We start from the raw sequence: 27218 nt of genomic DNA, 5'->3' as shown, positions 1-27218 counted from the left end.
TTAACTCAGGGATTTCAAGAAGCTATTCACCACCACAAGTCAATGACAAAGTGCTAACTCTGTAGGAAAAGCCCAGCCCATGTGTGGAATTGCTGGAACTTTATGGAAAAATCTTTTTGACCCAGTCTCTGTGATCAGAGTACTCTTGTGTGTATTCAGCCTTCTTCATTGTACAGCTCTTTTAATAACGGAAGTACATGATTAATTTCTTAAAAAGTGTGTAGCCATCACATTACCAATACATATTCACCTTCAAAGATTCTTATAATTATGAGTATGTCTCATCTGCCCTCTCCATGTTTGCAGCTCACTCTCTGCTCTGTGCCATGCCAGTAGCACAGTCGGAGAATTATTTTGCAAGGTTTGTGGAAAATAACAACTTTGATGACTGTAACCTGTCATAAACTCACCTGGTGTAATATCCATGGGTGCCTTCAAAACAGTACTGTGTATATTAGGAAATAGAACCCTCACTTAATAAGCACATCAAGTTTGTCCTTTTGGGAAAGAGGCAAGCATTACATTGAAGCCTGTTTTGAAAAAAAATGTCTTATTTCTGATTTGTTCCATCTCAAATGACTAATTTTGTGCTATGCCTGATGCTTTCAAATTAATTCACTTCTTCAATTTTTTGAAACATATATACAATGTGAAAATTTTCCCACTGTGCCTCAGATGACTGCTTCTCAATAAAACAATTAAAAATCTGTAAAACCACCATTTTGCAGTAATTAGCCAACAGGTTCATTTTTTAATGCAACTGAAAAAAGAGGTCTGAGAGACAAAAGGCCTCTAGTATATCTTTAAGTACCTTCCCAAGCAGTAATATCATTGTGCTTAGATGAAAGTATCATACCTGATTTTTAAACAAAATCCAATCTGCAGGACATCCTCCAGGAGTTGAAGGTACTGCTGAAGGGAGGGTTGCATTTAAAAAACTTCTGTGCCTCTCACAGATATAGCCATTGGAAAAACCACAGCTGACATCATTCCACAAGCCTGAAATCAGTTGAAGTTTAGGTGCTAAGACATGGAATATGATTGAAAGATTGTGGGAAAGGGAACTGGTTTCTGGGCTTTTAAGTTCAGAAGCAATCTGCCTGGGAATGTGGAATAACCTGCATCAGCTCAACTCTACCTCCTACTGTCACTGTATACAGGGGCACTTTGGTCCTGCTGTGACTGGGGGAGAAGTGGCCAGAAAAGATGGCCTCTCAGTGGAACCCTCCCAAACAGCTCTGTTGACCTGAAGGGTGCAAGTGTAAAGTAATGCTTTATCACTGTGTGAGTGCAGAATGTGAAACTCCATATATTTTCTATGCTCATGCTAACTATTCTCTTATTATTAAAACAATTCTCTCAGTATTCAAAAATATATTTTAAAAATATTATATTACAATATTCTCTATTTCTAAGAAATATTTTAAAATAAGTGTTACCAAATTATAATTATTTTGTTAACATTGCTGCTGATTTGAAGAGAATATTTTTTTTTGTGCAGCTAAAACATCAGTGATCAAATTGCTGCTGCATTCCTTGTTAAAATCAATATTCCACTTTTATGGATGATATGGCCACTGAAGAAACCTCAAGTATAATGATTATTTTTGTTATGAATATTTCTCAGACTTGCTGGGAAAGAATGGGTGAAAACTGGTAAGACATTTTTAACACTAGAAGAGTAGCGCGCATAAAATTGCTTCAAAAACTGGAGTTGTGTAACTCACCATCTTTTTTATTTAAAACCACACAATTTTCTTGAGCATGTGCGAAGTTTGGCTCACCCTGTGCCCAAGCTGCATAATGCACTGGGTTTCCACTCATCCAGCTGAAAAACAGTAGTGGTTGCTGAGACAATGACCATGAAACAATTGAGAAAAATTTTCCTTTTTTAAAAAGTTACATCTGAGTCTGTCTGTAAATTGAGTTTCCATTAGGATTAAAAGATCTTAGATAATGAAATCCCTGCATATCAAGTCCAACACAAAAATACCTTTATTTTTAACAAATATTATCGACATATTCCTAGCATAAAAAAATTCCATTTACAACTGTTTTTGTACAATGTAGTTTAACCAAGGGAGGGCACACATTTCAACATGCATTATCATTCTCTGAATATGCATTTAACTCCTTTGCAGTGGTTTCTCCAGAAGGAACTCTGACAGTACAATATTCCTACAACTGCTTTTTATGGATCTTGATGTAGTTTATTTACCTACCTGAACTGTTGATCAGAATCCTGGATTAATCCTATGAGATATGAGTTCAGTTTGCCATTTCTTAAGATCTAAACATAAAAAGATATTTTTAATTGGCGTTTTCCAATATTTATTGGTCATCTAATAAAAGAAAAAAAGTATGGATTTGTCCTGAGGAAACAAAGAAATTAATACATATTCTTTAAATGATTGTGCACAGTCACCTGAGACACCATACAACTTAGAGTTTTGCTCTGTTATTTTTATTGATACATTCCCATTTTCTGGTTGAATTGCTGGTATGATCAAAGCTTTCAAAATTCTGTTCTCAATTTAAAAAGTCAAAGAAGACTTGAGAAAAACATTTAGTATAAAATTTTTGATACTTTCCTGGTTTTAAGCAGCTATATATTTCATGTGTCTCAAGCTGTCTGAGCTCTTCTCCTGTCATATCTCTTCTCACACAATAGAAGCAAACATCTAATAGTGTGACTCAGAAAGGTGTTTGTGTGGCTATGTTGGTATTAGCAAACCAAACAGGATTATGGCAGAGGTTTGAGGTACCATTCATGCTATTAAGTTGTCAGCATTCCCCTGCTGTGCTTCAGCCGTGGTACAGGGAAACTAATCCATGAAGGGCTGTTGGAACGATCACTGTAATGTGGACCAGTCTAACCCTTTGTTTGAAAAGCTGTTTTGAGAGCAACATGACCACCAGATAGGACTATCAAAGCTACACTGGCAGCTGGCTCAATCTATTTGCAATATATTCTAGCATATGATATTCAGATAAGAGGCAACCACCTCTGAAGGAGTGTTTTCTGATAATACATCTACTCTGCCTGTTCATTGCACAGTAGGTATTTGCTCAGAACTCCATTCAGTTCAATTTTACAAACAGTAAATTCTTTTACATGTTTTATTTCCTAAAGTGAAGATTCATTTAGCAGAATAAATATTTTTTCATAGAATATTTAAACCTAATCCTAATAAAATTTTAGTAGTAGTAATATTTGGTAAAAATGTTAATATTATGCAACAAGCACATTCTTCTGTACTTCACAAGAGGAGAATATGTACAAAGGGTATATAGCCATACAGTGTATAACATAACAAAATTTCTCCTTACGTATTTCCACAAAAATTTTCTTTCACTATTATTTCCAATAGTAGCAAGATTTCCATTATTGTTTTTGCAGAACGTTCTGGCTTTCTCCATAGAGGTCTTTTCTTGGCTGAAAAAATATTGTTTGTCTCCTTTTACAATCCAGCCATCTTCTGTGATTTCATATGCTGCAATACAGAAGAGAAATCTCTGAATTCTCCTCAGTTCTTATGCAAAGGTGGTGGTGTTACATTCCACCACCCTTTGGGTAAGTGAAAATAAACAGAAGCTTACTGGTAGAAGGGCCCAGAGGTTCTGGTTTCAAGGGTGTCCCTGTAATGAAATGGGATAAAAAAAGATGATGTAAGATTTTTCCCAATCATTGAACCGGTATAAGTGTTCAATTAGTGGAAATTATTTTTATGTCTATTAACTTTTCACATTTTATATATTCAATGCAAAATATATTTATATAGTATCTTTGGTGCAAAGTTAAAAGTGGATGTTCAGGGTATAAAAGATGCATTACAGGCCTGTGTCTTGGTAGATTTTTGATAAGTGCATCTTGAATATTACCTAAATTGGATGGCTGAAGTTAGTCTGAATGAATACTTTTTTCTGAAAGAGCACTTAATAGAGAAAACACTCCAGTGTTGGTAGACTTGGAACAATTCTTTATAGACCTTGTCTTGTATTTGAAAAAGAAATTCAAATACTAAACATAGTTTTGCTTTTTTACATATATTTATATTTATTATTTATTTTTATAATTTATATTTAACATTTTATTAGTATTGATTTGTTTGTTAAACTTTTTTTGCTATGTAACTGCTTTGGGAAGAATTACATTACCACATTTTGAAAAATAATTTAAACAAAAAAATTCCATATCACATGGAGTGTGATATTGGAGCAATGTTTCTCTAAACATGTAAGGCCAAAAGCTACAAAAATGTAAAACAAATTTCACCTTTATAATCTCAAGGCCAATTGAATGGGGCTTTGAGCAACCTGGTCAAAGGTTGGGGGTTGGAACTAAAACTTTAAAGTCCTTTCCAACTCAAACCATTCTGTGATTCTATGGTTTTTTTCCCCCCCACAGGAATTTATTGCAATGTTTATGTTGCTGTATGTGTAGTTACATTTTACTAAGTGTGAGAACATATGCTTGGGTTAAAAAAAGAAATATGTCAACCTTTAAAAACAATCTATTTTATGATGGGTCACAAGCTTAAAAAGAAAATGGTTGCAAGATTTAGGAGAAAAAACTCTAATCTATTTGCTCTGGAAGTATGAAGCATTCTGTCTATTTCAGCGTCTTTCAACACGCCATTATGCACTGCTGACTAATGATAGCAATTTCTTCAGGCTGCAATTTCTGCCATTCATATGCTACCACTAATTAACAGTAAACAGCTATTATTGACACTTCTGCTAAATATTTTTAGCTGTGGTGATTATGCAGGTGAAAACTCACGAAGGAGCTCACCATGAAAAATATCTTCACAACACCTCTCTGAGATATACGTCTATGACTATTACTTTAAGTATGAGAAGCTGAGACTATGCGCCTTGGTTAGAAAATTGTTCTGAATAATTCAGCAGCACAGAAACTATATTTTTTAGAAAAGTAGCCATTGAAACTAGTGTGAGAGAGCCCAGGGAGCCACCAAAGAAGCATTGTGGTTACTGTGGGAAGTAAAATATGTATCCCAACACATAGTTATAATTGAGTCCTCTCTAATTTCACTGCATATTTTTCCCAGCAGAAGTAGAGAAGATTTTTCTACGAATATGAGATGAAGATGTGACCCTGTCTTAAAGTATTAAGTATTTTGAAGTTTTCATTACCATCTTTTTGTTGCAGCAGGCCTGTTGTTACAGGCTTGTCGTTACCTGTCATCTTACAAAAAGACTGATTCTGTGATGCTGGCAGTGTTGTTTAATTTAGAGTAGGTGACTACTTTGTTGTTGTGTACCAACATCTGAGCAGAGGAGTGAAGTTTCAGTTCACAAAGGATATGAATTTAAAATAATTTTTTTCTTTTTTTTTCTTTTTGTCAAATGGTAGTCCTCTCTTCTTCCCTCAGTCAGAACTTCTGTTTTGACAAAAATCTGCTCTTGTGCAGAGCAGTGAATATAGCAAAGTAAGCTCTTGAGATTTTCATCATATTTTCTATTACTATACCATTACATAAAGAAGTGTAATTTTGTAAAGCTTACATGGAATATACTTTTTCTAATGAAACACAAAGTTTATTGTTAACAGCTGAAATCTTGTATTCCAAAGGTATTTATATGTCTTGACCTACTTTTCTGTTTGCAATATTCCTGTGAAATCAACACCACTTGCTACCAGTATGTAACTTGTAGAGCTTCCTGTTACAATAGAGTGGATTCAGCTTGAATTTCTTCCTAAGTTGAGTTTAGAGTAAAAAGTAACCTACCTTTCTTTATTTCACAAATCCAGTTATGACTGTATTCACAGTGCTCCTTAATCCATGATGAAAAAGGGCCTTCTTTGATTGCTCCGCAGTCTTGAAATGCAGGATCATACAAATCATGTTTTGCTTTATAATTCACCTACAGAGAAAACACACCTGTGGTTTTTATTTTCATCTACAGGGGAAAAAACTGTACTCTGTAAGGAATGAGAAATAGAGCAAAAGTTTCCAACCACTCCTTTTCCTCCTCCTCTGGCTGTGAAGCCAATGTGAGCTATTAAAGTAACTACTAACACCCTGCAAAAGGAAAGAAAGGCTCTGAGTTTATGCAGCATTGAACAGACTGTAGCAGTCCCACAAAAACTGGAATCAAATGAAATTATAAATAAAGAACAGGAAAAAATAACATGGCAATTTATCACCAGAGACTAACAAAAATGAGGAGAGACCATTCTTATATATTTGTGACTTGGATAATTATTTCTGTAGCTGAAAGTAGTCCTTCGTATTATCATTTTTGTAATGGTATAACCTCTATATAAATAGATATAATAATATAAACCTATAAGGGTTTACTGGCCTCTTTTGTTTTTTCCAATCCAGTATGAAGAATAACGATTCAGAGTTACCCAGTTGCAAAATAGACATTTTTGGAAATTCTTACACATCTTTCATACACACCAGTCATGGAAACTTCTCCAACAGAAAAAAATGTCAGAACAGAAAGAAACTGGCATGGTGAAACACTCACCGGAGAACCATCACTCCAGAAAAGCCCTCCATCAGGATCCAAACAGTGCAAACCTATCCAGAAAGGCTGAAATGATGAGGATTTCTTTCTAGAGTGTGAAAAAATGTATAGTGAAAGAGGATATATGTTGTTAGCTCTGCTTAATTTTAAAAGTCACGTGGGACAATAACTTTGACACTTATTGAACACTTCAAATGCAGAAATTTTAAAATAAAAAGTACTGTTGGTCAGAAAACTTCCATTGGCATGTACACGAAGTTCACACCTTAAAATTTCCTGCTTTGCAAACGGCTATGTTGAAAATGCAGCACATTGTTTTTCTACATTGATGTTGTAATTATATTGGATTTTTCCTCAGAAACAAAATTTTCAGGGATACTGGAAGACAAAATTTGGTTTCAAAATGATCCACTAAACAAACTTAGAATTTGGCCTGTGGAGAGGCATTCAAGAAACGTTGTTGTGTTGGTTTTTATCTGAATTTAAAATGTTTGCAGATTTTGACACGTTTTAGGAGCTCCAAAAATTTCTTTGAAAACATATTACTCATATGAGATATTTTCTCAGTTATTTTTCTTATTGTTATGGTGAAAACCAGATAGATTTATAATTCTCTCAGGAGCAAAACAAGAGTATTATTATTTATTACTGCATCATGTGTTGTTACACCAAAATTTCAATTATTAGACAGTTCTTACTTTATTAAGTTTTCTATGACTGTTTGTTCTTCTTCATTTCTAATGGCAGCCAGGTCTCCTCCTATTTCTCTGCAGAAATCTCGGGCTTCAAACCATGTTTTCTTTTGGTCTTCTTCCCTCACAAAACCCTGTAGATGCAGGTAGAACACTGTGTTTTCAGTGTGCTAAAAATAAATCTGGCCACCTAGCATAAGAAAATATAAGTAAACCTTCCATTACAATTATCCATTGTAATATGGATTCAAAAGTAATTGGATAACCTTACTTATCACTGATAGAATGAAAACTGCAGTGATATTTGAACAGTTGTGTAAAAGCTTGCTACATTGTGCCATTTGTGGTGTTTAGATTACCCACCTATTTGATGTTCTCCTGTTTCCAGGTAGGATTATGGCAAAAACCAATACTTACTCTGAAACATGAATTCATGTTATTGCTTGTATCCCAACCCAAGGGACAGTTTGAATCAGAAATGGTTTCAGAAGCAACAGGAACAGTGACTTTTTCAGCTAATTTTTTGCAGAGAAATTTTGCCTTTACTTCACAGTTCTTAACGTCCCATAGTCCAGCTGCAGTTCCAGTTCTAAGGGCAACACAACCAGCTTCCTTCCCTTTGTGAGATAAAAAAAGGAAGTTGGAATGTGTTTTAAAGAGGCTCTTCTGACATTTTTATGGCTCATGTAATTAATTTAGAAAAGACTATTTGAAGTAATAAAGTGTAGTGTCCACTCAGAGGAGGAGCTTTGTGAAAAGAGGAAACCAGCAAGTCCTTCATCATTGTCCCTTCCCTTTGAGTGCATAAACAGCTCCTGGCCTGCCTCTTTCCTCTGCCACTCGTGGCAAGGCTTTGGCTGCCCATCACCAAGGCATCCTTCCCACTCAGTTTGATTTTGCTTTTGGAAACAATGAGGAATCAGAAAATAAATATTTTCATAGCATCATAGAAAAATCATAGAATAATTTAGGTTGGAAAATATCTGTAAGATTGTAGAGTCCAGCCATTAATACAGCACCACCAAACCCATCAGTGCCACATCTACACATCCTCACATCTTGTAAATCCCTTCAGGTATGGTGACTCAACCACTTCCCTGGGCAGCCTGTTCCAAGGCCTGAGCATCCCTTCTGTGAAGAAACTTTTCCTGGTATCCAGTCTAAATCTTTCCTGATGCACCTTGAGATATTTTCTCTTCATCTATTACTTGTCACTTGGGAGAAGAGACTGATCTTCACCTCATTACAACCTCCTTTCAGGCAGTTGTAGAGAGCGATAAAGTTTCCTCTGAGCCTCTTTTCCTTCAGGCTAAACAACCCTAGCTCCCTCAGCCTCTCCTCATTAGACTCATATTTCAGACTCTTCACCAGCTTTGTTGACCTTCTCTGGACACGCTGCAGCATCTCTGTATTTTTCTTGTAGTGAGGGACCCAAAGCTGAACCCAAGATTCAATTTGCAACCTCACTGATGCCAAGTACATGTATCGAAGACACTTCAGTTTCAAAGGCAGAATGTTCATATGTGTCACCATGGATTCATCAAAATTGGAAAACAGTTTAGAATTAGGGAGTTCTTTAGTAGAATAGATTTAGTCCAGTGGTAGTGATACTTTAAAGAACCTAGAAATGAAACAACACACTTTCAAGATAATACTAATATAGGAGGTAATATAAAGGCTGGTCTTTATTGGAGGACTCCAGGGGAAGATATGGAACATACCCACAAGATTCCCACCCCACTACAGGGTGAATTCAGTTTTATAAGTTTAGCCAATTAGCATAATTGACAAAAACCATCAATTAGAGATATAAGAGGTGAGGTAATTTCCCCCAGTTCAACTCTCTCTGAACCACAGTATCACAGAATCACTAGGCTGGAAGAGACCCTTAAGATCATTGAGTCCAACCCATGCCCTAGCACCTCAACTGGACCATGGTACTGAGTGCCACATCCAATCTTTTTGTAAACACATCCAGGGATGGTGACTCTACCACCTCCCCTGGCAGACCATTCCAATGCTCTTATCACCCCTTCTGTAAAACTTTTCCTAATATCCAACCTATATTTCCCTTGGTGCAGCTTAAGACTGTGTCCTCTCATTCTGTCAGTGCTGCCTGGAGGAAGGAACCAACCCCCACCTTTCAGGAAGTTGTAGAGAGTGATGAGGTCACCTCAGAGTCTCCTTTTCTCCAGGCTAAACAACCCCAGTTGTTCCTCACAGGGTTTGTGTCCCCAGCCCCTCACCAGCCTCGTTGCCTCCTCTGGACTCACTCAAGCATCTCAATGTCCTTCCTGAACTGAGGGGCCCAGAACTGGGCACAGCACTCCAGGTGTGGCCTCACCAGTGCTGAGTACAGGGGGAGAATGACCTCCCTGCTCCTGCTGTCCACACTATTCCTGATCTAGGCTAGGGGCCTTTGGCCTTTTTGGCCACCTGGGCACACTGCTGGCTCATGTTCAGCTGCTGTCACCAGCACCCCCAGGTCCCTTTCTGCCTGGGCACTGTCCAGCCACACCATCCCCAGCTTGTAACTTTGCAGAGGTTATTGTAGCCAAAATGCAGGACTTGGCACCTGGACTTATTAAACTTCATCCCATTGGACTCTTTCCATCCATCCAACCATTCCAGGTCTCTCTGCAGAGCCATCCTCCCTTCCAACAGATCAACACATGCATCCACATTAGTGTTGTCTGCAAATTTACTAATGAAAGACTCAATTCCCTCATCCGTGTCATCAGTAAAAATATTGAACAGAACAGCGCAGACACCTGAGGGCCAACACTGGTGACTGGCTGCCAGCTGGATGCAGCACAACCACTCTCTGGGCCATCCTGCCAGTTCCTAACCCAGCAAAGAGTGCTCATGTCCAAGCCATGGGCTGCCAGCTTTTCCAGGGAATGCTGTGGGAGACAGTGTCAAAGGCCTTGCTGAACTCCAAATAGACAACATCCACAGCCTTTCCCACATCCACCAGCTGGGTCACCTGGTCATAAAAGGAGATCAGGCTGGTCAGGCACAACCTACCCCTCCTAAACCCATGCTGGCTGGGTCTGATACCCTGGCCATCCCGTGTGTGCTGTGTGATAAACTGTTCATTACCTTACCAGGTACTGAGGTCAGACTGACTGGCCTATAATTACCAGGATCCTCCTTCCCACCCTTTTTGTGAGTGGGTGTCACATTAGCCAGCTTCCAGTCATCTGGAACCTCACCAGTGAGCCAGGACTGCTGGTAAATGATGGAGAGTGGTTTCACAAGCTCATCTGCCAGCTCCCTCATCACCCTGGGATGGATCCCAACTGGGCACATGGATTTATGAACATCCTTCCCCTTCAGGTGGAAACTAAACTTTTTTTATGAAAATATGTCTTGAAGCGTTGTTTTTAAGCCTTGGTTCCCAGAAAGAACCAATATAGGAAAGAGGTCTTGTACCCCCTGGGGCTCAGAGCTCTGGAATATGTTTTGTCCTTCTGGTTAGGGAAAAGGTAGGGAAAAGTACCGTGACTAACTACTAATACCACTAATACTACTAACAAGCTACAGATATGCAAGTAAAGAATACAGAGAAAAAAGAAAAAGGCAAAAAATCATTCAGCATCAGTAGAGTACCAGGCATTGCTGCATTCCAGTTTGTGTACAGAACACCTTCACCAGTCACCCACTTGAAAATCCCTTGCTCTTCCATGTCTGAGAGACCAATCCAAAAATACTTCTCAGAGCTCAGACCAATGAGGCTGGTCAGGTAGGCTTGCTCATATCTGAAATGACAGGAGTCAGACAGCACTAAGCCAAGCTTTCCTTCCATCTTCCACTCCTCAGCATCCAGACTTCACACAGCTAGAATGAATAGAATCTCCATTAAATTTCCTCTTATGGGCAATATGTTGTTCAACTGGATCCCAGCTGCAATAGGGGGTGAAGCTGTGCTATACTGAAAAACTGTTCCTTACAGACCAGAAGTTGCTGTTGTCTGTTCTTACCAAGTACTAGAAAGCATTGATGTATAAATTATTTTTAGTAAGAAAAGCCATACTGTGTTTATTCATTTATTTTTTCTTCAGAAAAAGGATATTCTGAGTTTTTTTAGTTTGGTTTTTCAGTTGGTTATTTTTTTTTTATTTGTTTTCCAAAAAAGTTCTCAACTATTTTTTAAAATTCCAATATTATTTTATCCGATATACAATTTTTCAACTTTTCATACCTGTCTCCTATACTTGTTAAATAACCACTGCTCCTTTCACAGGTTTTCTTTGCTTCTGAAAATGTTACAGAAGTATGTCCAACCAGGTAGCAGTAAAAACCATGTCTTTCCCAACCCTGTCAAAAACACATGAAATAAACTTGCAATTAAAAACAACATACATTCTAGTACTTGAATTTCAATTAATACTCATAAATTAACATATTTTTAATATAACCTAACATGCTTATATATAAATTTCAATTCCAGTGTACAAATGGAAATTCAGCTTAGCAAACATTCAGTGCAGAAAGAAGAGATTTAATGCCTATGAGTCTCACATTTTTGAAAATAATGGATAATTTTTTACTGGTAAAAAAGTCAGAGGGACAGAGAAGAGAGAGTGCATTCAGAATCAGGCGAATAAAATTATTCTTTGCTCAGAACCAAAAAGAGTAGTCTGTGTTGGAGATGCTGACTCAAGTTGCCTATGTTTTCAAGGCTAAAGGAACAGTAAATAGACTAATTAGTTGATTTAATACTTCTGGTCACCAAAAAAGTCTGACTGAAAAGGTAGCATAGAAAACACTGAAGAGCAAAATCCTCAGAATTACAGCTGAATTCCAAGCCACTTTTCCCTTTTATGCCATTTCAAGATTTGCTTGCTGGACCCAAGAAAGGTAAATAAACTCTGTGTTCAATATTTGGCTGCTGCTTAACTCCATTGAGCACAACGTGATTCAGCTCTGTTCCCCATATGGGCTTGTGGGAAAGGTTACCAAATATAGAATAATAGTAAATACAAAAGTAAAGAGAGGGAAAAGAAGGAAAAAAGGCAGTAGGATACAATAACTTGCTCAAAACAAATTCACTTATGAAAAGGATTTTATTGTTTTGATTTGGCTTCAGTAGTGAGATTTGTCATCATCTTGCATCATGCTGCACAGTCCAGAAATCGTTACCAGTCCCTACTACATGTTCAGTAAACCAGAAATGGTTGCAGAACAATATAACAAATATGCAGGCAACCACAGAATGGCTTTAGTGCCTTTCACAGAAAGTTCTGAGAGGTAATAGGCCTGACTTATTGTTATTCCTTATATGGGAATGTAGTGAAAATTATCACCCTGATAATTTGTTGTGGAATAAGTCTTGTTAGGGAAGAAAAAAAAAAAAAGCTTCAATGTCAAGAGGAGTTTGTGAAATTTTGCTAAACAGATTATTGGTTATGCTTTCTTCTTACCTTCAAGCAGGCAGGATCAGTCTTTGCTGTTCCAGAAACTCCTTGTAGTGGGTCTCTTCTGCAGATGTAGCCTAACTTCCTGTCACAGGCACTGTCTGCCCAGTATCCATCCTACGTGCAGTTTGGGAAGAGGTGAAAAGCAGTGAGGCAGAACCTTTTTACTTTGGAAACATTATCATTCTTTTCAAAATACTGTTTCAATGTGGATATCTGTACTTTTTAATGGATTCCAAGTATTTGAGCTTGGAGGTGAGGTTATGTTAAGCTAAGTGTTAAGCCGGACTGTTAAGGACTGTAGCATATGATGTACATTCACAATCAGATATGAACATTTACTAGTTATATGGAATTTCATTTTAAATGTAATTTTGAACAACTATATGTCTGAGTGAATAAAGATAACATTCTTTGATTCTATGCAACTTAGCAGCTATGCTAAGTGGCATTAAAAATGTCCCTAGAAGTATAACCAAAACTCAAATAGTGCAGTGCTACACTGTATGATTCATGTGGAATGATTCACCTTTCCTGCCATAATGACACAATCTTCTTGGCCAGTGACTTCATGGGTTGGTTCTCCAGGCAACCACTTGGTATATGTCACAGGAGTCCCGTCACTCCACTCAAAGTACATTTGAGTGTTGAGGTCGTTCAGGCCAATCCACAGCTCATCCACAGCTCCTAAGGACAGAAATTCATCTGTGTTATTACCCAAGTTGAAACAGTCCATAGGAGCAAGATTTTATGGAGATTACCTGAAATTACAATGCTGCCATGCAAATTCATCTGTATTAAAAAACAGAGGACTTTACATTAAAATGTAATTCACATTCTTCTTTCAAGAAGTTAAAAATGAAATACCAGCAGGAAATTAGATTTGGCAGCTTTATCAGTAAAGTACATTACTGTATCTACAGCTACAAGGTGTCTGATGCAGATAATCCACTTAGATGCTGCAGTGACTAGAGCTGTTATTTCCTTCAAGTGATTTTATGCAGTGAAAAACAAATTAAAATCAAAATGAAAATAATTAAAATGAAAATGAAAAGACCATAATGATTCCTCTCGTGGTTTTTTTGCTTTCAGGTTTTTATAACCTATATATCTGTGGCCTTCCCTACAAATATTCATAAAAAACAAGCAAGAATTATTTCATTTAAATCCTGCAGGATTTCTAATAGTACAGCTCTCCATTTGTACCAAGCATTGTCCTGTAGAAATACTCACTGTAGCCAAGCTGAGACAGTATGAAGCCATGCTCTTCAGGGTTGTGGATACTGGCCAGGTTACCGTTGCTCTTATTGCAGGAAATTAGGGCTTCTCTCCATTCTTTGGGGTCTCTATGAACCATGAAACAGTGACCTCCATAGGGCAACCATTCTTCTGGGCATTTAACAGGCTCTGCATCCCCCCAAAATCAATAGATATTTCAAGTTTTTAAATGGTGCAAACTGAAGTCTAGAATAACAACAATTATATTGAAAATCAGCTAATTAACAAATTAGAATGAAAAGGAAGTGGTAACAAATTATCAGTACTTCATTCCTCATACATGTATTGTAGCCTGTATGTTGCTGCTCAGAGTACTTTGACAGGAAGCATATACTGAATTTAAGCAAAAGGGGAAAAGACTGGAGCCAGTTGTTACTGGGGTTCACTAGCGTGAAGTATTCAGAGGAATATGGCCAGAGAAATATTTTGGAATTTCACATGTAGCATTTCCACACAATGTACCCCACCCAATTATGTTTTTTTTATTTTTCATAAAGGAAAGGCAGCACAAGTAATTCTCTGCACATATGGCTTTCCATGCCAGCTGTCATTCAATAAACCAGAGAGAAGTATAGTGGAAAAGGAAGTTGCTCATTTTCGCCATCTTTCTAGGTTACAGGCAATCCCATCAAGAATTTGCTCTGAGCCTACTGATGCCATTTTCCCAAGTCTTCTGTGACAAACTTCAGTGTTTCCATTAGAATGCAATGCAGAAAGGATGAAGCCTCTCTAACTTTATTTTCATGTCCATGAAGACCATGATACTTTCATGAAACTGCATGGCTTAACCCAGTGCCTCTGGAATTATGAATAATAACATAAAGTAAAAAATGCTTGTGTGGTTACTGGGCTCCAGGAACATTTTCAATATTTAAATACATTTCACTAAAGAAATAACAATATGCTTTGCTCTGTACCAGTTATCAGAGTGGAAAAACAAATTTCAATGCTTGTTCTTTTTTTTTTAAGTAGTGATTAAATTTAACTTTAGTGACACAAATTATGCCTTTATCAAAAGGTTTTTATTTGCTTGACATACCCGATGGAAGAATTAAAGGATCCTTTGTGGATTTTTCCTTTTTACAGATATATCCAAGTTTCAGCTCACATGGCTGGTTTTCCCATTTAGCATCTCTTCTGGGGTTTAGTACTGCACAAAGCTTTTCAGGCTCAAGCTCAGGGCTTCCTTCATGAGATTAAAAACAAATTATTATTATGTAGCACAGGGTTTATGTCAGCAGCTAAAAGAGCAAATTACTGATAGCCTTTTCATGTGTCAATTATGGGCTCATGATTTCATTACTACAATTATTTTTCTGCCAAAGATAAGGAAATGTAATTTATAAGTACCTATCAAAATATTTCTTTCAATGGTTGTTGCATAATTAACACTTTCTGCCACATTTGATTACAGAATGGTGGTCCTTTCTGCATGTCCCTTTGGAATTTGAACACAGATTTGCCCCTTGCTGCAAGCAGAACCTCCTGACATTCCCTCACAATTTCTGTCTCTCCTCTGCCTGCCTCTTACACCAACACCCCCAGAGTTTCCCCACAGGACCACTATCCCTGGGGAATGGTCAGTGTTTTCTTCTCAGAGAGGCCCACAGATAGTGTGATTAATTACCTTTTTTCCCCCTCTCCCCACAAAAGAATTCTGCAGTGAACTGGAAGTGTGTAGATTAACTCATGATTATAGCCATTGTGTGGGGGTACAGGAGCTCTGGGGGTTTGATTTGGTCTCTGGTGTGGGCTCAGTGACCTGAGACCAAACATCTTGGTCCTGCAAAGCTCGAGGAATTAGAACAGCTCAACAGAAGGTAGAAAAATCTTCCACCAGACTAAGCAGCTCTGGGCATTCCCTTCATCTTCTGTTCCAGATAAAAGCAGGTGGCGCCTCTGAGGCTGGAGAAGGCTGAAATGATTGCATTTATTCAGAGTTTGCTGCAACCAATTGTTGCCATGGCAATAATTGACTTTCAAATACATGAATGCCATATTGATGGCATGAACTCTTGAATGAGAGGAGAAGAGTAAAAAAGCATAAGAAGTGAAGAGGAAGGATTTGCAAGAGCAGTGCTCACTGGCAGCTGAGTCCTTGCAGGATGCAGGGTCTAACCCTGTGAAAGCTGTAGAGACACAGAGGATTTCACTGACTTGAAGGCATTCCCAGTATGATACAGCTCAACTAGTGTTTTTTACTTTATCTGCCTCTGATAGGAAATGAGGTTATTTAGGTCTTCTGCTTGAAGTTCAGTGAGTTATATCTAGTGAATAAAAGCATAATTCTCAGATTATAATTCCAAAAATTGTTTAAAAAGATTGCTACCTGGTGCCCAGTTAAAGTATCTGAAAGGAAAACCACCACTCCACTGCCAGCCACTGTTGAGATTCAGACTGTTAAGCCCAATCCAGAGAGAGGATCTCTTGCTGTCAATCAAATCTAGGTAACCAAAAGAAATGAATTCTAATGAGATTTGCTAGGAAAATTTCTGCATTTCTGAAGTTTAGAAGAAGATAGTAAAAGTCTGCCTAGTGTTTTGTTATTGCAGCACAGAATTAGTGTTTAATGATAATAAACTCAGAGGGTTTTTTCTGTAGAATTGATAAAGGTTATTTTACATATTATTTTATCTGAACTTAATGCAATTCTACAGTTGTATGTAAACAATAAGCTTTGAAAATTGAAAGATTGAATTTCTATTATTAATATTGCCATAAGTTTTCTTGATTGTGGTGCAATTGAAAAAGGACCTTCGTATATAAAATCTGTATCAAATTTGTAAAAAATTTCAAAACAACTATTTCATTAGATATACATGAAGAATACTGATTTATTAACACAAAATATAATCGTAGAACATGTCATATATTGTAATTGTTGTATAATGGCTCTCTTCTAAAATGTTTCTTCTCTTAAGTCCCCTTTATGGGACCTTTCTGGTATTTCCTGAGCTTGACCTAACTTTTGCTTAATTGGCTGGAAATTCTTAGATTTTTTAAAATAAAATAATAGTGTAAAATATTTCAAATGGTAATTCCACAACTTACTAAAGTTCCACATATAAAAAGCCTAATTTGCTTTAGTTTATTTTATTTTTGATTAGTATAAATACCATTTTCTTACATCAGCTATTCACTATAATATGATTAAAGCATTGAAACATTTGTAATCAGTCAAAAAAACCTTTTGAAATAGTTTTTACTGAATCTTGCTCATTAGTTTACCTCTTAGATATATTTGTTCATGTATCTCTGTGACACTTAATAGTTCTGCATTCTGTTGCTGACAGCTCTTCCTTGCTTGGTGCCATGTGAGAGCTGACTGGTGGTTTATCTGGTAGTAGGTTCCTGTCAAAGGATCTGTATTCCAAAATCTGTCAATGTCTGTGTGAGAGAAAGGAGATTTAGTACCTGAGTATGTGATAAACATTTTATACAAAGTATTATGGCAAAATTTAACTGCAAGCTTATTTGTGAAATAACATTTTGGAGCAATTAAGGCTCAGACCCACAAGTCTATCTTGATCTTTGTTAAGAATAGAGGGTGTGTCATTGACATTATCTGTGTTGAGCCTTTCATCCTTTACTTGCACTTTCCCCTTCAAATTTTATAAACTCCAGGAGAAAAAAACAAAATTAAAGAGGCTAATAAATCAAAACTTTATCTTGGTCATTGTCTACCTTGAGAACCTGTTCAGGAGTTCATAGGCTATGCTGAAGGGTATTCTTGGCTGGAACAGAACTGAAATACAAACATTTGCAGTAGTGAAACCTTTCTTGTGAAATTATGCCATCACTAATCACATTTACAGTGCTGTAGGCTTGGGGAAGAGCAGCTGGGAAGCTGTCCAGGGAAAACAGACTTGGGGTGTTGGTTGATCACCAGCCAAACATGAGCCAGTGAGGGCCCAGGTGGCCAAGAAGGCCAATGGCACCTTGGCTTGTAACAGCAGCAGCGTGGCCAGCAGGAACACGGCAGTGATTGTCCCTCTGTGCTCGGCACTGATATGGCCACACCTCAAATACTCTGTTCAGTCATGACCCTGAATACAATAAAGACCTTGAGGTGCTGGAGCACATCCAGAGGAGGGCAAGAGAGCTGGTGAAGGAGCAGCTGAGGGAATTAAGATTGTAATTGTGATCTGCGTGTGTTTTAGATAACTGGAATATTGAAATTGTCCTCTGAGCAAGCACTGTTAGCAAAACTGTCCCCTGGGCAAGTAATAAAATAAGCTGTGATTACAACTTGCCCTAAATTTCTCTTTTTTGAGAAAAAAAACATTGAATTTCCTGAATGGTTTGTTGGAGGAAATGTTTTCTATTTCTAATTATGTTTCTTTATTTCTGATTTAGAGAATTTTAACATTCTTTTTTAACTGTAGACTCAAGTATTAGTGATAATATCCCAACAATTTTATAATGCAAAATACTTCACATTTTCTAATTTATATAATGAGGATATCATGGGAATTTTGAAGTTACTGCTTACAATATTGCCCCAGAGAATAATGTTCACTAAATCAGTCAGAATTATGGTGGTTGGTGCTGATTGAGATTGAGTTTTCTTGCATTACCAGTGCAATGCTCCTATCAAAATGAAAAATAGTGATTTTGATTCTGTGGTACTGCACTGAAAACTTAGGTTTGAGGCAGAATTTTTAATATCTTCATGAACGTGTATTTTGGTGTTCTTGATCCTGCACTCCCATGAGCATTACTTTTATCTGTTAAGATAGCATTGTTTTGTAATATATTCTGAAACATTAAAAGGGAAATACTGATGATGCTAGCATTTCAGTAAAACCTTTAAGCCAATCTTTTAATTTTATATCTCTCAAAAAACAAACTACATCCTCCCATGAACTGTAGACTAATCTTGTTGTACAGAACAGGGCTTTGCTTGGGTAGAAAATGTTAGACTGCTACTATCAGTCTATACTGATATATATACACTATCTATAAATATCAGTGAGTATTAGACTGTGAATAGCATCTCAATTTTCAGGTGAGTCTATACTGAAGAGAGTCAGTGCATATTTAAAGCACACTGCTTTTTTCCTGAGTCTTAACTGCTCATGGACACACCCAGAGAAACTTCAGCCTGACTGTAGGCTATTAGCAAACAGGATTTGTTCCTTCTGTCAGGGATGTTATTGCATGAAAGAGATATTTTTTGAGTAAAATTGAGGTCACTGCAAGGTTTTTCCTTTCTGCATTATTAACAGCATCTCAATATTGATATATTTACATAGCAGTGTTGTGTTATAGGGTCTATGTCAGCATGTGGGACTTACTGGCAGCTGGACAGAACCCATACAAGTGGTCCTCATCGAAGTTGGGTGTTGTTGCACACCAGAAGAAGCCATCTGACCTGCCAGCAGCTGTGCACTCAGCATACCATCTTCCACTCAACAGGAACGGGAAGGCACACGGAGCTCCATTGGAATTTCCCAACAGTGTAAACAGATCTGAGGGGGCAAAAGGGAAGTTTTAATATAGCTATGTGAATATATGTGCCTGTCCTCTCCATAAGACTAGGTGGAGAAAGAATTTTGAGTGTTCCACCACTGTAATTGGGGGACTGCTGTCACCAGCAATGTCTTTCATGGAAGTTCTTGGTAGGTCCTGTAATTAATGCTTTGGTTCTGGGGTACATCATCAACTGTATCAGCTAGAAACTGAGTTGTTTCATGCTGTAGACAGCTATGAAAGAGCTGCAGTGATTTTTATCTCATATGTTTAAATACAACTTTTTAAAAATCTTGTATCTTTTTATCTTTTTATCATGTGGCTTAACTTCCATTTCATGTAGCTTAATGTTGTGGGATTTTTTGGCATCTGAAATCTCATAGAGGAACTGAAGGTAATAATTATGCATGGAATTATTTACTTTCATTTAATATTGATGTATTAAATGCAGATTTTTTTTTCCATTTCATCCAATAATACCAATGCAATCTCAGTAGTAATAATACGCAGTGAAATAAAGGGCTTTGATTGCAAAGTCACAGAATCCCAGAATGGCTCAGGTTGGAAGGGATCACAGTGGGTCATGTGATCCAACTTCCCATCTCAAGCAGGGCCATCCCAGAGCACATGGCACAGGATTGTGTTCAGTTACTGAATATTTCTGGTGAGGGAAATTCCACAACATCTCTGGACAGACTGTTCCAGTGCTTGGAAAGTTCTTCCTCTTATTCAAGCAGAACTTCCTGTGCTTCAGTTTCTACCCATTCTGTGCCATTGCTAGGCACCACTGAGGAGAGTGATTAGCACTAACAATTAAGAGTAACCTACATCCACATTTGCTTTACAAGTAAAGAACAAAAGATATTCACGTTTCACACATACTGCATGCTGTCTGAACCTAAGCAGCTGTTTTTCTCCAGGATGAAGGAGTACAGGTCTGAATACATGAACTAATCATTCTTTAGTCCACCATTGTCTCAGGGGAACAGCTGGTACTAGGCTAAGTGGGGCAGAAATCAGAAGACCCTACCTCTGATAGCAAACAAATAAATACAATAAACCACCAAAAATAACCTTTAAACTTTACCTTCATGGCTTTGAGAACACAAATCATCCATGGTTCCATAGATCTTCCATTTATCCATTGCCTCTGATCCTGTTTTCAGTGCAATGTTTTCTTTCTTTTTGCCAGCACTGAGAAATAAATCTTCCCCTTGGATTGCCAAGGCTGCATTTCTGCATTCCCATTTCTGCAATTCACTTTTCTTGTTGCATGGGTACAGAGAAATTTTAGCCTGGTTTCTCTTGTAGGGCACTCCCAAGCATTGTGCAAATGCCACGCTCATTAACTGATGATCAGAGACCCACCTGAATTTTTGTAAGTCACTGTTTTTCTTGCAAGTGGCTGTTGTGACTGCCTCAGAACTTTGAGCAATTAAACAGAACTTAGTATCCTCATTGAATATTAAGAATATTTCCTTGTCTGTAAAATAAAACATTCAGAATAAGTGGTTAGGGTAATCACATGGTAAGGGGAGCTTGTGGGGAGAAATATGTGCTGTTTATTCCATGCTGATCTGACTCATGTCAGGAGGCTGCAAATTTTTACAAGGACAAAATGGTATTGTCAAGACACATTTCATTCTGGGAAGGAAAAGTAAGTACAGCTCAGTAAATACATGGCTACACAACACAGAAGACATAAACTACATTAACACAGCTTCAAAAATGTGATCATAATAATGGAATTTTATCTTCTTCTGAAATGCACATTTCATTCAAGATTTCCAAAAGGGGTCTTTACTGAAAATTTGGAAGTTTGCCATCACTTTCATGCATTATAGATTTAGCTCCTGTAATGTACATCTCCAGGGAGTCGCATTTGTGCTTAATACAGTTAGTGAGAGAGCCTTCTGTGACTCTTTTTCCTCTGGAATTTACATGTTCTGTTACAATTTGGGGATTTTTTTGGAGTTAAAAACCTTGTGATGGTGACTTACTACTTTGCCTTGATCCAATATACTTCCCTTAGCACATCTATCAGAAGAAGATATTTGCACAATAAAGCACAAACATTGTCACAAGAACAAACACTGCAGAGCATATAGATAGCATAGGTGTGGGCCTGCATGCCTGTGCATTGTGAGTGCCACACAAGATAGTTAACACTCCCAAAGGGTTATAGGCAGCCTGATGTAGTAATCCACTGAGACAGGTAAACCCTGCTGGGAAGGGCTGTCCAGAACTGCAGCTGTGCTGTAACACACACACATTTTTCCCAGTTCTTGGGCAAACAGCTCTGTGCTCTTAAAAATGTCAGGTAGCATGCAGCTCTCACCAGCTTTGGCTCGTGAGGGATTGCAATTTGGACTACAAGGAAGATTCTAGGATCTATAGAGCAAGGTTTTGCCCTTCAGCTCTCTGTGCCTCAAAATCACACGTGGAAACAGAGATGTAGCATCACTGCCATAATCCTGAGAGAGTAACTCACAAGAGGCAGTGAGACACCCCTCCACACATTAAAGTAAATGTTTAGGACAAGTGTAGGATGTTAGGACAAGCCAGTGTTGAGTAGTGAACAGAGGAGAAAGTTTTCAGAGCCTTAAGTATCTCTCTCATCTTTACTCTTACTGCTGTAGTGGTTATTTCACAGTTGTTCTTGACTCTCATATATTTCTACTTTATTTTTTCACTGGCTTTTTCTCAGTCACATTGCTACATCTTACATCAATCCACAAATTCCATCTCATCCCACACAATCTCATGCTAAGGCTAGGAGATACACAAGCAGCACCCTGTTTAATTCCTCTATCCTTTCCATTTTTTGTGAGTCAGTCACATATATAGACAAAGACTATGGAGCACACTGTGAAATCCATCTACATTACAGTAGCAAACATAACCAATAAAGAAGTTGTACTCAAAAGTCAATCTTTGTTCACATATGTGACTCAGTCCTGACCTCTGATTCCTAGCTTTACCCTATTTTGCATATTCCCCTCTAAAAGTAAATCAACACCTCTGTATGTGTCTTGTGGAGACTTACGTGGACCACTCCCATTAGGACAAATATGAAATGCAGAGTAGTAAAGCTTATGTGAAAATCTTAAAGATTCTGAAAAACCAGCAAGACAACAAAGATTCCCACTTTCACATCCACTTTTGCAGGGGATAGGAAAAAATGGACTCACCGAGTGTCTGAAAAGCAGTATGAACAAATGAGAGGAAAACTAATACTGTAGAAAAGGTCAAGGTTTTCATTCTGTCTTCTTATTCACAAAGAGATGAGTTGAAATAAATTGCTGTAGCAGAGGTCCTAAAAGAATCAGTTGGCACTGGCTCCTTCTCAGTTTTGGAGATTTTTAGTTGAAAGAGAAAACTCTGGGCTCTAAATAAGGAAATATCCTGTCACATGTGGTATTTTGAAATCTATAATTACAGAATTCAAACTTTGCATCTGGAAGTGAAGTTTCCATCCGTTCAAATGCAAGTGGCAAATTTAGAGCAGTTCAAGATCATTCCACTGAATGATTTTTAAATTTCTTCTTTCTGTGCTGGAATTGTAACATTCTGACCCTCAAAGACAAAGAATCAGGGAGTGCACTTTAAATGGATGTATCTTAAATATCATACATATATGAGAAACTCAGAGAAAAATATATGCAAATTTCTCAACCAGATAGGTCTTCACTGCTGCAAAAGATATATTGATTTCATTTACTGCAGTGAGAAATTTTGACTATTTCAATAGGAAAAATTAACCCACACATGACAATTTAATTTTGCTTGGTGACTTGACAAACTGGGTCCTATGCATACACCCACCTTTTATCTATCTGGTGTATCAGCTAGTAGAACTAGTGTGCTATTATTTCATGTGAATTTATCTTAGAAGAACCAATACAAATTAGCCAAATCTTTACAAATCTTTCTGTGATTTTGGCAAAAAAATCTGCCTCTCAAAATATTTCATCCATAAAGTACAAATGAGCTTTAGTACTTTAGTCTTTCTTTATACCAAGCATAAATGAGACAAGGATAGACGAATAATTTCAAATTTTACAAGTGAGCTTCAGTCATTTATTAAGTTGACATGAACTGCAGCTATGATGCACAATCCCTTAGTAATTTTGAAAAAAAGGGAGGAAAGAAATTCAGTTGAAATAGCCCTTCAAATTTGCTCTCATTTTTCTTGTCCTTGTTATGAAGGCAAATCTCACAGTATTTTCTGCAAGAGCAAAGCATCACTTAATAAAATAGAAGAAACTCATTCACAAAACACAGAGTCTCTGGAGTTGTGTTATCAATATAAAAAATAAAATAAAATAATGATATTATTTTGGATTTTTTAATCTCTTTATTCTTTTAATTTACTTTGCCTTTATCACTGGCCATCAAACAGCACAGAATCCCGTTCTGTATTTACAAAAACATAAAAAAAAATTTTTGTAACTTACATGAAGAGGAAAAAATAAGCTGAAAGATCAAGAGGAATGCCATTAATAGTAGTTTGAGTAAAAAATGGCTTTTATTCCTTATCCTTTGCAATATGTTTTGTTTAATTGCCATATCTACAAATTGTCAATCCAATGTCATGTAGCATCTCCTCTGCAGTTCTTATGCAGTTTCTAAAGGTTTGTTATTCACAGAGATCCTTGAGATCTTTTTTCCTTCAGAATGTCATAGACAACAGAGAATTCCTAGAAAATGTAAACATCTCAGAAAAACCTCTAAAATATTTCACTAGCAAGGCACTGTTTTGTTCTCCACTCTTTTACTGGCCTGAATCATGAGCACAGTGCCCAGTTATCAGTCCATTTATCAGAGACGTGGAGGATAGTAAGCAAAGCTGTCCTAAAATGAGTGATCAAGTGGAATAAAACCAGGAATGCATTCTTCCAAAATTTATTTGCCAACTACTTTATTCTATAGTTTATTTATGGCTTTTTTAATCATATGCCTTACTCATGTTTCTGTGTCTCCTCCTGCCAGCCAATTTTTTAAGGAAGCAGTTTCATTAAATCAACAACCTATATATCATTTCCGCATGCTAATTAAACACTGAAATGTTATTGTGTAATGTATAAATTGTTGACTGATATAGTTGCATGTTTGTAATTGATAAAAAAACATTCAAAGTCATAGAATAAAACTCTATGCAGATTTATTTGTTTTGCAAAGTCCAAGTTGAAGCCATGAATGAAGGACAAGTATTTGCATTTCACTTATAATACTATCACAAGGAAGATACTGAGTAAAGGGTATAAGGCAAGGGCAGCAATGGGGACAAACAATTCATGTAAATCTGCTTATTCCAAATATCACTTAAGTAACAGTGTGCATGCTTCTGAACTGTATGGTGAGATACTCTCAAAGTGCAGGCATTAGGGCTGAGTGCTCAGTGTTAGTCTTGACTCTGCATGTAATGCTGTCACAAATTCCTAAATAAGTAACCCATATCTTTTAAATCTAAATTCCCACTAGTTCTGTTTTTTTCTATGCTTGCTTAATTAGTTGTACTAATTTCGTACAGTACTAATAAATACCTGAGAGTATTTATTGAGGAGCATACAGCAATAGTTCCTAATCTTTACCAAAGGAGTAACTGCCAATTTTACTTCAGAAGTTACATGCACTTAAAAGAGACTAAGGTTTCCTTTAGTTCAGCTATATTTTTTTTTCAGCTTAACCATTTAATTGGGCTGTGATATCCCATCAGACAACACTGTGTTCATTTTCTCCTCTGTTGTTACTAGCATCAATTCCACTGTCCCCTGCAGTCAGGGCACGGCTGTATTCCAGCTGCCTGCTGCTCCGCCTCACCTCTCTTCCAGTTCCACCTCCAGTTTTGATCTTGAACAAGAAATAAATCATGAAGCCCACCCCCAATAAAATTATGAGGACCAGAGTAAGTAGTATCCACATATTCAGGTGACCACTGGCTTTGTCCTTTTCGGCATCTGTAAATAAATAAAAAGTAAATAGAAATTAATAAACTGTAGCCACAAATAAATATAAGAATATTGAAAACTATAATTTTTCCTTGAATTACCAGGTGGAAAATCTATTATAATGTCTCTGTGTCAGTCTTTCTCATAGATCTTGCCATGCAAAAAGAGGATCAGAGAGAGAGTGATCAATTTTCCAAAGCATTTGATTATCTTGGGGCTCCCTAAGGGTCTTGCAGGTACTGATAAATTAGTCTGGGAAAGAATTCAATGGCACCTAAGTAAATTAAGCTCATAAATATACATATACATATATATACATATACATATACATACACATATATACACACACACACACACACACACACACATATATATATATATAAACTAAATAAATTATATTAAGCACATAACTTTAAAATTGTTTGGAATGGAAAAAAATCCTACCTTCCACATTTCCAGCTGCTTTAAGAATAGCTGTCAAAGATAAATACAAATGTTTAGTCAAAATCTAAAAAAGTCCCGACAGTTTCATGTTAGTAAAAGGTCTGGTAACCTGCACATCACATCTGTAAAACACTTCTGCTAAATTAGGTGAGCTGAAAGGGCATGAAAGGCTTTTAACCCCCTATTCCCGTCAATAAAATTGCAGTTTTTTGCATATTAAACCCCCTTCTTGCTTCTTTCGTAATAACCAGAATATCTCAAAGCTCTGTTGTGGTAGTTTCTGACTGTTTTAAGAGGACTTTCCTTTCCCTTCTCTCCGATTAATTAACCTTGCCCTTTTCGCCGGGTCTGTTTCTTGTGTAGACTGAGAAAACTTGATCGACTGCTGAGGACAATTGAGATTTCCTGTATCACATATAATTCTTTTGAGACCCAGCAGGTCTTAATTTACCATAATTTATTTGCATCTATAATTACACGTATGAACTGAAGCTTTCTTGTGCAGCTTTTCCCGGCTGTGCGCAGAGGGCGCCGTCTGCAAGGCTTTTCTCGGCAGCTGGGCTGGAGTTGCAGGGGGCTGGTTGTAAAGCATTGAAGGGTTTACTAGGAAAATCAGAGCACAGAACATTTCATGACCCAAGTGATCCAAATTTTATTGAAGAGAAAGACTTCTGATTGCTCTCCTGCAGAGCCTTCTTATTCCTGTGACTGGACTGAAAACTGGGTGAAGCTTCACGTCATACTTCTGGTATATTCAGATTCCAAGCCCAACCTTGACATTGCTTTGATTTGCCATTGTTTTGGTTTTTTTCTTTATCACACCTTAGCCTCTAATTTTAGATTTAATATTCAGTCAAAAAATTTAAGCTGCTGGGTGATGGCCGCAGCAAGGACGGATCTCCGCCAGGGAGTGTGGGATGCACCAGGAGCCGGGCTGCTGCAGCAGACCCAGGGCAATGCACTGGGCTCTGGTGTGTTTGCAAGCACAAAGGAAAAGCAGCTGTTCCATTTGTCTCTTGAAAGGGTGCAGAGCTGGCTCTAATGGAATAAATATCTGGTTGTGCTGAAATGCCGTTCTACTGGAGAGCCCAGTGTCAGGGAATACCCTCTGTACTTTGGCATTGCATATCAGGGACACTCTCAGTCAAACCCAGCAAATAAAGCTTCTGGTGATAGTGAGCTTCTGCTTTCTGATGTCTGCTAAAAGAGAACTATCATTCAGTAGTGTCTCTTGCCTGCAAAGAAAACTAGGCATTTTCCTAAAAGCAGAATTTTCCTTTCGAGGACATGCCCTGAACAATCCGTGACTGCTGCTTCCCCCACCAGCTGCAGGTTTGCTTTGGTGGGGGAAAGGACTGAACCTCAGAAACATCCTGAACCTTGGGGTTGTGAAACAGGGCAGGAAACTGGACTTTTTGCAGAATTAACAGTTAAACTCCAAAATACCACATGGTTGCTTG

General features: G+C 37.5%; 2 protein-coding genes across 3 annotated transcripts in view; both read right to left on the bottom strand.

The window, feature by feature from the left end:
• The window catches only part of LOC102106849 (macrophage mannose receptor 1-like), a 33999-nt gene extending 11263 nt beyond the window's left edge, over positions 1 to 22736 (bottom strand). The window contains exons 1-20 of the mRNA XM_014248455.2: positions 22555 to 22736; positions 20451 to 20846; positions 19189 to 19362; positions 17120 to 17278; positions 16221 to 16334; positions 14931 to 15077; positions 13847 to 14020; positions 13143 to 13300; positions 12620 to 12730; positions 11398 to 11513; positions 10806 to 10954; positions 7611 to 7810; positions 7200 to 7327; positions 6502 to 6589; positions 5754 to 5889; positions 3601 to 3639; positions 3331 to 3494; positions 2223 to 2290; positions 1728 to 1828; positions 857 to 999 (exon numbers count right to left, since the gene is read on the bottom strand). Coding sequence (XP_014103930.2) covers positions 857 to 999; positions 1728 to 1828; positions 2223 to 2290; positions 3331 to 3494; positions 3601 to 3639; positions 5754 to 5889; positions 6502 to 6589; positions 7200 to 7327; positions 7611 to 7810; positions 10806 to 10954; positions 11398 to 11513; positions 12620 to 12730; positions 13143 to 13300; positions 13847 to 14020; positions 14931 to 15077; positions 16221 to 16334; positions 17120 to 17278; positions 19189 to 19362; positions 20451 to 20846; positions 22555 to 22624 — 2835 coding nt within the window. The 5' untranslated portion in view covers positions 22625 to 22736. The remainder of the gene's footprint in view (positions 1 to 856; positions 1000 to 1727; positions 1829 to 2222; positions 2291 to 3330; positions 3495 to 3600; positions 3640 to 5753; positions 5890 to 6501; positions 6590 to 7199; positions 7328 to 7610; positions 7811 to 10805; positions 10955 to 11397; positions 11514 to 12619; positions 12731 to 13142; positions 13301 to 13846; positions 14021 to 14930; positions 15078 to 16220; positions 16335 to 17119; positions 17279 to 19188; positions 19363 to 20450; positions 20847 to 22554) is intronic.
• A 1774-nt stretch (positions 22737 to 24510) lies between these two features.
• LOC102105663 (macrophage mannose receptor 1-like) overlaps positions 24511 to 27218 on the bottom strand; it is a 32742-nt gene continuing 30034 nt past the window's right edge. Inside the window, exons 28-30 of one of the 2 annotated variants that reach the window (XM_014248458.2) lie at positions 26236 to 26361; positions 25759 to 25788; positions 24511 to 25323 (exon numbers count right to left, since the gene is read on the bottom strand). In XM_014248458.2, coding sequence (XP_014103933.2) covers positions 25079 to 25323; positions 25759 to 25788; positions 26236 to 26361 — 401 coding nt within the window. In that variant the 3' untranslated portion in view covers positions 24511 to 25078. The remainder of the gene's footprint in view (positions 25324 to 25758; positions 25789 to 26235; positions 26362 to 27218) is intronic. The other variant, XM_014248459.2, reaches the window with a different exon arrangement.

Source organism: Pseudopodoces humilis, chromosome 1 (assembly GCF_049639895.1).
Source record: "Pseudopodoces humilis isolate 2021_Gansu_Grassland_sample_001 chromosome 1, ASM4963989v1, whole genome shotgun sequence".
NCBI classification, from domain to species: Eukaryota; Metazoa; Chordata; class Aves; order Passeriformes; family Paridae; genus Pseudopodoces; species Pseudopodoces humilis.
The sequence above is the reverse complement of the archived record's forward strand: the minus strand, read 5'-3'. Positions and strand labels throughout refer to the sequence as shown.